Source organism: Rhinolophus hipposideros (genome assembly GCF_964194185.1).
Source record: "Rhinolophus hipposideros genome assembly, chromosome: 21".
Classification (NCBI taxonomy): domain Eukaryota; kingdom Metazoa; phylum Chordata; class Mammalia; order Chiroptera; family Rhinolophidae; genus Rhinolophus; species Rhinolophus hipposideros.
In genome coordinates, this window is record NC_138067.1 from 10,052,939 (window position 1) to 10,062,246 (window position 9,308).

Here is a 9,308-nt window from a genome sequence, read left to right on the forward strand (position 1 = left end):
GGGCTTTCACTCTCACCAATAGCTCCTTTGGCTGCTGTTGTCTGTTGCTAACCATTTCAGTGATACATTCTTTAGCTGTAATAATTCTCTTGGCCTCTACACTGCCTGGGCTCCCTTTGCAAATCTGGTTAACTCTTGTATTAGTCTGCTCAGGCTGCTGTAACAAAATACCACAGACCGGGTGGCTTAATCAACAGACATTTATTCCTCCCAGTTCTGGAGCCTGAGAAGACTATTCCAGGTGCTGGCCAATTTGGTTCCTGGTAAGGGCTTTTTTCCTGACTTGCAGATGGCTGCCTTCTCCCTATGTTCTAATGTGTCAGAGAAAGAGTACTGGTGTTTCTTCCTATTTTATAAGGGCACTAATCCTCAAGAACTCCCAAACACCCCCATCTCCAAATACTATTACATTAGGAGTTAGGGCTTCAACATTTTGGGGGGACATCATTCAGTCCATGACGTCTGTCTTCGGCTTTACTGCCTTCTACCTAAGTAGACTGAATATTGGTGGGGGAAGTCACAAGCTAATAGGAATTTCCAGTCTCTTACGGGTCTTCCATTGGCCCTTTTCAACAGCTCTCTAGTTCTTCATCTCAATACCTTGTCAGGTTCTCTGCAGTAGCTATTCCCAATTTCATTCCATTCTCTGCTTTATCCTTCATAGCATCCCTTTCTCATTCAGCAGACAACCTTAATTCTTAATTTACAGAGAATGTTCTTTATCGAGCATTCACCCAATGAGATGAACGCTGGCAGGCACTGGGAAGGCAGAGATGAAGAGCCACCCACCCAGCCACCCACTGCAACTACACAGAGCTGTGAGGGTGCATTGAAGGGCATTGTATCTTCCTGCTCCAGTGCGTGATCCAGGCTTGATGGAAGGGAAAGGGTCCATACCTACCGTTCAAGGATACTTTGCTAAAGTATACTTTGTTTTTCCGTAAAAGTACAAACTATTCTTTTTAAAGACGTACCGCATAGTATTCCTATGTTTGTATATTTCACCAGTTTTCTGTCAATGGACAATTGGTTTTATGTTGTGCTGTTAGAACTGCTGCAGAGATCGTCCCTGTACATGTATCTTAGCTTACAACTGCCAGTGTTTCGGCAGTATGAATTCCTGGAAGTGTTATTTTGTTGAGTCAAGGGTGGATGCACGTTTTGCCAAATCGCCTTCGGAAATGATTGAACCTGGTGCGTTCAAACCAGGTGGTGGGCAGCAAAGGGCGGGCCCGGAGCCGCGCTGGCCTCCGAGCAGCAGGTGGCGCTGTGAGCGTGTCTCCGCGGGGGCGGCGGAGGCCGCGCCGACCGACTTCCGGTGACTTCCGGTGCGGCTGCGCGCTGTGCGGCTGCGCGCTGTGCGGCTGACGCCGGAGACCAGCCGGTCGGCGGGGCGCGATGCCGTACGCCAATCAGCCCACCGTGCGGATCACGGAGCTCACCGACGAGAATGTCAAGTTTATCATCGAGAATACGGACCTGGCGTAAGTCCGCTGAGGGAAGCCGGCGACTCGAGCGCCGGGGCTGAAGCGCGGGCGGGGCGGAGGGTCGTGTCCGCTGGCCCACGCGTGCCAGGGCTTCACTTTGGGAACCGCGGGTCGCGGGACTGGCCTTTTGAGGCTGCAGGCTCCTCACGCCGCTTGCTTTTCGTCCCTCAGGGTGGCCAATTCTATTCGGAGGGTCTTCATCGCGGAGGTGCCCATAATAGGTAAGCGCCGCCGCCGCCCCGTTGCCGGGCCACGAGTCGTTCCTCGCCCCCCGACACACGCACGCCTGGGGCTCGGGTCCTGGGCGTGGGCCGGCGTGGGGGGGCGAGAACAGCAGTTCCGCGGACTCCATGGGCCCCTGCGCCCTGGCCCACGCCCACGCCGCTCCGACCACCTCCCCGGCTGTCACGGCCACTCGGGTTCCCTGACTCCCACGTCTGCGTTGGTGAAGCGTGGGTGCGGGTGTCTGCGAACGTGGCTTCCCATACTGTTGTCCCTTGCTGCTCTGTGACACGGGCAAGTCACTGCGCCGTGGGCTGCAGTTGCCTCTGCCGCATTCGGACCCTCGTAGTCGTATCTGGGGTCTTGGTGATACCAAGGCTTAAGGGAGGTTGTCTCCTTCGGCGCCTGGCGTTTCGTGTGTGTTCGGAGCTGGCAGGTTCCTTCAGCTGCATTTGTGGACCCTACACATGCAAGGCCGTGGTGCTGGGCCCTGGGAGTGCAGCACTGTGCCGGCCAGAGCTCTGGCCCTCGTGGACCCCATGGTGAAGTGGCGGGGAAAGATGAAGCCACAGACACTGACGATGCAAGGCAGCACTCGTGGGTCAGGATTTCAGGAGAAGCGAGAGGCAGAGCTTCAGTGTTGTTGGCGCCGAGCGGAGGGAGGATCTGTGTGCTGTGGGTCAGAGCTGCTGCCTGGAGACTGCAGACCCCTAAGGAGAGAAGCAGGCCACGTGATTGCTGAACAAGAGAACGTGGTGCTTTACCCACGGCTCCCACCGCCGTCACTTCAGCTCAGAGCCTGGCGTACCGGTCCTCCCTCTACCTACTCACCTAATCAGAAATGAAGGGGTTGCACTTTATGTTGCAGCCCTAACATTCTGAGTCCAAATGCTGCCACTTTTCCCACAAATTCAGTTCTGCAAACAATAATTGAGAACCTGCTGCATTCCAGGTCACAGCTAGGAATGCAAAAGTTAAGACATCCGGAGACCCAGCTCCAAAGAATTTTTTGAAGCTTGAGGTAGAGACAACACATAAGCAAATATAGCACAAGGTACAATATGACAAGTGTCTTAAGAGAAATCTGGGCAGAATGTTGTGAGGGAGGAGCTTACAGGGACGGAGTGATCATACATATATCGTGGAGGGAAGGCAAGGTTTGGCTTCTGGGAGGCTCAGAGGATTTTAACCTGCACAGGAGCGGGTAAGGGCATGCCAGGGGCAGGGGCCGGAGGAGTAAAGGGGCAGAGGCAGAAAAGCTTGGCTCATGGCTCTTATTTCACTTGGGTGGGGGAAGCAATAGGAAGCGTAGATCTGCCCTAGAATGTGCACACACCATGGGTTCAGCATTTATGGGCCCCTCAGCTAGGACATGAAGGAAAGGGCCTCCCTAACTCAGAGCCTGCACCAAAACTGTACATTCTTACACACTTGACCTACACATGCTGGGCCAGGGTCTCACCTCTCTAGCTTGCTGTTGGAGTCCTGGGGAGCCTGTGACTCTTCCTCATCCATGGCCTAGAGTCAAACACAGGTCAGCACAGCATTGGGGCCTGGCTTTGTCCAGTTCTCTTCTGACCTCTGTTCCTAGTGTCATTTGGCAGTTGGGCTCCAGTGCCATTTGCTTTATGAATTTGTTTACATGCAGATGTTTATGAATGAATGTGTGTTTAAGGCAAGTGTGTATGAGCATAGACTCCTTCCTCTCTTATTAGCTCGTTGCTGGTAGGGACTGGGTTTTATACTTAGTATGTCTTGTCCATGAAAGCAATTCTGTAGACGTTGATTGAGTGATAATAAAGTGTTAAATTGGGTAATCTGGTCATCATATCATACAATGAGATGTGGACCAGAAGTCTGTGTTACCTGTGTGAGGTTTTCCGTAACTTTTAAGTACCCAAATAGTTTGTGTTCTTGGATTTGGTGTTGGCATGAATAGCAGGTAAGTGCTTCTCGTGGAAATATTCAGTTCTGAGAAACTCAGCTCTAAGTCAGTTTTTCTGTGCGGTTTGGGGACCCCTCTTCATTAAACCTGCCTGAGTAGGAACGTAGGTACGTGGTGTGAACCACTGCTCTAAGTCTTTAGGTGAATTTGGTGGCTAAGCTGAATGTCTGCTGCCGTCATTTTTCAGCTATCGACTGGGTTCAAATTGATGCCAATTCTTCAGTCCTTCATGACGAATTCATCGCGCACAGACTTGGTGAGTGCTGGGGGTTGGAAGGTGAAAGGGAGGAGGCTGTGCCTGGTGTCAGAGAGGAAGCCTCTTGGCTCCCAAGGGGACTTGTAGGTTCTCCCTTTGGCTTGGCCACAGGCCTTCTTCAAAGCACGTTTCTGTGTCTTCCAGGATTAATCCCCCTCACTAGTGACGACATCGTGGATAAGCTTCAGTACTCCCGGGTACGCTGGGTGCTTGGGAAGCATGTGGGACTGGGGAGGCGGGGGCCTTCGGTTCTCAGAAGGGTTTTCCTGACACAGATTTTGCTTCTAGCCTTTAGAAAGACAGCATGGAGGTGTTGTGTAGAGTCCAGGGCAGGCGTTAGTCCTTGGTTCTGATGAGCCTCAGATCCATTAGGCTCACAGGGCATCCGAGTCTAGCCCGTCACACAGGAGCACGGGGTATATACCAGCATGCCCATTTATACCGAACGGGTGGGGTGCGTGTTGTTTCTTTTCAGAGTCTGACCTGTTCAGACCCTGCTTTCCAGAGCATCTCTGCCCAGTGACGAGCCTAGGAGGCTAAAGGGAGTCAATAGGAGTTTGGGGTACAGGGGCGCGGACGAGGAGAGGGAGTGGGACTGCCCCACAGAGCAGCCCCTGAGGGATGGGAGTGCTGGTGTCTGCCAGATCTGTAAAACGTGGCTCCTTGCCTTTCGGGCCGCGTTTCCTCTTGGATAACTAGCCTGGGACTAGCGAGAGCACCGGATAGGATTAGGTTACCTGCATCTGTTCACCAGGACTGTATTAGAGAATAGCTCGAGACTATTCCCTCTTGATGGCTTTGGGTGATCCTGAATCAGCCCACCTTCTAATTCCCAAGGGCCTGTCATTTCTGTGGTGGCTAAATAGATATGTCTTGTAAATATATATGTATTTTTTAAAAGATATACTTAAGCACACAGCACCGTGTGGAGCTAATATAACAGATACTCTGCTTCCACCAAACAACTTGTCTCGTTTTAACATTTTGTCTTATTTGTTTCACATCTCCAGATTTTTGTTGCTAAGAAATAAAGTACAGATATTGGTGGGGACAGGTGTACAACCAATTGAAGCGCAGTTTGGCAATACCTTGCATAAAGATATGCATGACCTATTTCCCAGCAATCCCTTCTATTAAATTTTTTTCTAGTATTATATTTACTGAAAGATGGTATGGTCTTTTTTTTCCCCCCGAAAATCTACAGAAAAGTTTAAATAGAATAATAAATACCGATTTGCTTTACTTTTCCCCTTTAGTTACCAGTTGTTAATATTTTGCTACATTTGCTTTGTTTTTGATATATATGTTATTTTTGCTGAACCATTTGAAAGAAAGTTGTAGGTACCATGATACTTCTCCCCTACCCACTTCAGCACGCATATCCTAAGAATAAGGATATTTTCCTATGTAACCCCATTATCATGCCTAAGAAAATTAGCACTAATTTGTAATATCTACGTACAGTTCATATTCAGATATTCCTAGTTGTTCCCCAAATGTCCTTTATTGTTTTTTTTTGTTTGTTTGTTTGTGATCCAGCCAAGATTTTTATATATTGCATTTGGCCATTATACCTCTTTAGTCTCTTTTACTCTCAAGCAGACTCCTTTCATTATACTTTGATTTTTTTTTTTTTGAGGTTGAGTATCTTCCATTATGTTTCGATTCTCTCATTTCAAATTTCTAAGAATGATTCAGTCTCTGAGGTCTAAGTTGCCTTCCCGCCTCACCTGTGTGTGGCTGCGGACTGGCCAGGTGTGGCCTGTAGTTCTCCCTCATCACCTCAAAACCATCAAAAGTTGGTTGGATTTTCCTCACTGGTGAGAGGGGAGAACAGTTTGCTTGATTGTAATCCAGCAACTGTCTTCCTGCCTGAAGTTAAACTGTAGCAGAGAGTTGCTAACAGGGGGTGGGCTGTTTCAAGAATCAGTTGCTTAAACAATGGCAAACTGTTGATAATTGTTGAAGCTAAGTGATGGTTACACGGTGGCGGTCTATTACACTCTTCTCAGCTGTGGTGAGTGTATGAAATTTTCCATGAAAGTTTTGGTTTTTTTAGACAAGATCAGTAACCTAGAACTTGAAGAGTACTTTTTTCCTATTGTTCCCTGGTTCGTGTTATTTTAAATGATGATTACGTTCCCGAGCTAGTCCACTAAGTTCCTGGGCAAGCTGAATGAGAGTATGAAAGCTTACCGCCGTGGTTCTCTGAGGAAGAGTGCTCGGAGGGCCAGGCTGAGATGTTAGCCGTGCGTCTCGCAGTGGGGTTGGCCGCTGGTGGGCGTGGGAAGGAAGCGTGGGTGTCGGCCTATACGGTGGTCTCTACACTGGGAAGTGCTTGCCTTCGAGCATCCCAAGAGAAGGTGTACCGGATTGACACAGCTCACAAGAGACGGACCAACCTTTTTACAGATGAAGAGATTTGAGGAACTGGGTGTTAGACGCACGGAGCACAGGATCCGCCATCTCTCCGTAGATTCACTCCTGCTTCTCTTTCCGCCTCAGGACTGCACGTGTGAGGAGTTCTGCCCCGAGTGCTCAGTGGAGTTCACTCTCGACGTCCGGTGCAACGAAGACCAAACTCGTCACGTCACGTCTCGAGACCTCATCTCCAACAGCCCCCGTGTCATTCCGGTCAGTGTCTGAGAACACCTTTCCTGCCTAGGACCTTGTTCTTCACCTTCTGGCCCAAGTGGGCCAGATGGGGGTGGATTCTTCTAAGACACTGACCTTCCCCATGTTACCCTCTGCCTTAACTTGAACGTGGTGCTTGGAAGTGCTAAGGTGGACAGGAGCCTTGTTGGTGCTATGTGACCTCTGTCACCCCAGGACACCTGAAAGGGCCATGGTACTGTTTTGATAGAAGGCTGTCCCAAAGCTGTGACGTGGGGCTTGGAGTACAGTCACCAGCACTGACTGGGCCCCAGTGGGCACTCCTACCCCCTCATTCCCAGGCATTCCATCCCTGGTTGGTAGGTGGCGATCGGAAGTGCTGGAAGGTTGTTGCCAGAGGAGTGGCTGGGAACGTGAACAGCTAACCAATGTCTCTGTTTGGGCTCCTGCAGGTGACATCCCGGAACCGAGATAATGACCCCAATGACTACGTGGAACAGGATGGTAAGGGACTGGAGTGAGTGTGCACGTGGCAGCCCAACCTGCCGCTTTGCAGGCCAGCGGGGAGGCAGAGGTGCGACGCAGCCTCTCGTGCTGCCTGTCTCCCTGGCAGCCGGCCTTTGACCCATTTTCCAGATGTGTATGGCCTTCCAGTGGCACTCCAGGCCAAAACTTGGAGGACCGACCATGCCTCTTTGGCCCTTGACTGACTCCCGCCCCTCCCTGCAGATATCCTCATCGTCAAGCTGAGAAAGAGCCAGGAGCTGAGACTGCGCGCCTATGCCAAGAAGGGCTTTGGCAAGGAGCATGCCAAGTGGAACCCGACCGCGGGGGTGGCTTTTGAATACGATCCCGACAATGCCCTGAGGCACACAGTGTATCCCAAACCAGAGGAATGGTAGGCCGCAGCTGGGAGTGAGGGCAGCCAGTGAGGGTGGGTGAGGGTGGACGTGGCTCCTGGTGACAGAGGTGGGACAGGCTCAGTGTGGACACGGTATCCTGGAAGCAGCATAGAACCCTGTGCTGACCTGTGTTTGACTCTAGGCCAAAGAGTGAGTACTCAGAACTGGATGAGGATGAGTCACAGGCTCCCTATGACCCCAATGGCAAGCCAGAGAGGTAAGACCCTGCTCCAGCATGTGAAGGTCAAGTGTGTAAGAATGTACAGTTTTGGCGCAGGCTCTGAGTTAGGGAGGCCCTTTCCTTCCCGTCCTAGCTGAGGGGCCAATAACTGCTGAGCCCATGGTGTGTGCACGTCCCAGGGCAGATCCCACTTTTAGTCACTAGAAAGAGGGCCTCCAGTTATCCAAGCTGTTCCTATTCTGCATGTCAACCTCCAAAGAAGGCGTCAACCTAGGAACAAACTGACTAGTCTTCTAGTGGTGAACACCAAGATGCTGGAGTGTGCGACCCTGCCTGCTTGGTTTTACACTGTCTCCTCGGTGTGGAGTACATCGCGCAGACCTGTTTTGAGGTTTTCACAAAGCCTCCGTGAGGTCCTGTAAAGTGCATTGGGACCACTGTTTGAAAGACATTGGAGGTCAACCCTGGGGCAAGGTTGAGTTCCCGGTGGGAAAGAAATCAAGACTCGGGAGGGAGGGAGGAAGGGTGGCCATGGCCAAAGCTTGGGGTAGCCAGCTCCTCAGGGAGGGCTCTCACCGGACTCCTGCTTCTCAGGTTTTACTACAACGTGGAGTCCTGTGGCTCTCTGCGCCCTGAAACCATCGTCCTCTCAGCCCTCTCTGGATTGAAGAAGAAGCTGAGTGATTTACAGACCCAGTTAAGCCACGAGATCCAGAGTGACGTCCTCACCATAAACTAACTGCAGCTCGCCTGTTCTAGCAAAAAGGGGATCCGAGCCAGCAGCTGGGTTTCAGGTCTCTCCTGAGACTCTTTTAGCTTCTGGGGTCTGGACAGCTGTTGCTTCAGCTTCTTGGCAAGCCATCAGAACGGACTAGAAAGGTAGCAGTGGGGAAGGGTAGGCCCATCCCAGCCTTGCTCAGTCACAGATAGGTTATTAGGGGTGCCAGTGGTATGTGAGGCCAGGCAGTCTTTTCCTGGACATGTAGCACCCCTGGCCCTGCCTGCTAATTGCCAGTAGCACTCCCCAGGACATCCCTTACTCCATTTCCTAATCTGCCTGTAGGGACCATACTGCTTCCCTGTTGAGCACCCCAGAGCTGGACTTGCCTCTTTTGGTCATTTCACCTCTTTACTTTCTGTCCAAAAGTTGGAATTTTCAGTTATACCCTAGGTTTATGATGTTGGGATTGAGTGCTAGGACCCCCATTCAGGCTGCCTACAAACCCAGTCCCTGCCCAGGGCCAGCTTACTGTCACTTGACTCAAATTCCCAAGTATTCCTAATCTGAGAACCCTTTGAGAACAGTGTTAGACCCTGGTTGCACTCCGTCTCCCAACCCACTAAACCCTGTATTTCATTATTTACTCATCAGTTATGACTACTGCCAGTGGCCCAATTATTTAGTTTGGGGTGGGCAGGGGCCTTAATGAAGGTCTGGCCTTGACCCCTTAGTCCTGCAAGTAGGAACATACCCAAAGCAGTTAATCAGGCAGCCTGACAGGAGCCTGGGGAAAACCAGAGACCCAGTACAGAAAGGAAGGGATATTCAGTGATTAACAGTAGTTGTCTTTTTACAAGTTTTTATTTTTGGCAATAAAGAGCACAACATAATCTCCTTCATGCGTCATCGTGCCACTAGTTGAGCCAGCCAGCTCTGCCTCCTCTCCGAGGCCTTGGGCCAGGCTCTCTTCTTCAGACTAGC

At 50.9% G+C, this 9,308-nt stretch overlaps 1 protein-coding gene across 1 annotated transcript; it reads left to right on the forward strand.

The window, feature by feature from the left end:
• Window positions 1–5: 5 nt before the first annotated feature.
• POLR2C (RNA polymerase II subunit C) lies at window positions 6–9,221 on the forward strand. Its single transcript, XM_081030511.1, has 9 exons — window positions 6–1,484; window positions 1,659–1,708; window positions 3,842–3,910; window positions 4,055–4,107; window positions 6,416–6,544; window positions 6,976–7,027; window positions 7,253–7,421; window positions 7,568–7,642; window positions 8,201–9,221. The coding sequence occupies exons 1-9, from the start codon at window positions 1,399–1,401 to the stop codon at window positions 8,343–8,345; spliced, it is 828 nt and encodes a 275-aa protein (XP_080886637.1). The 5' UTR covers window positions 6–1,398; the 3' UTR covers window positions 8,346–9,221.
• Window positions 9,222–9,308: the final 87 nt, after the last annotated feature.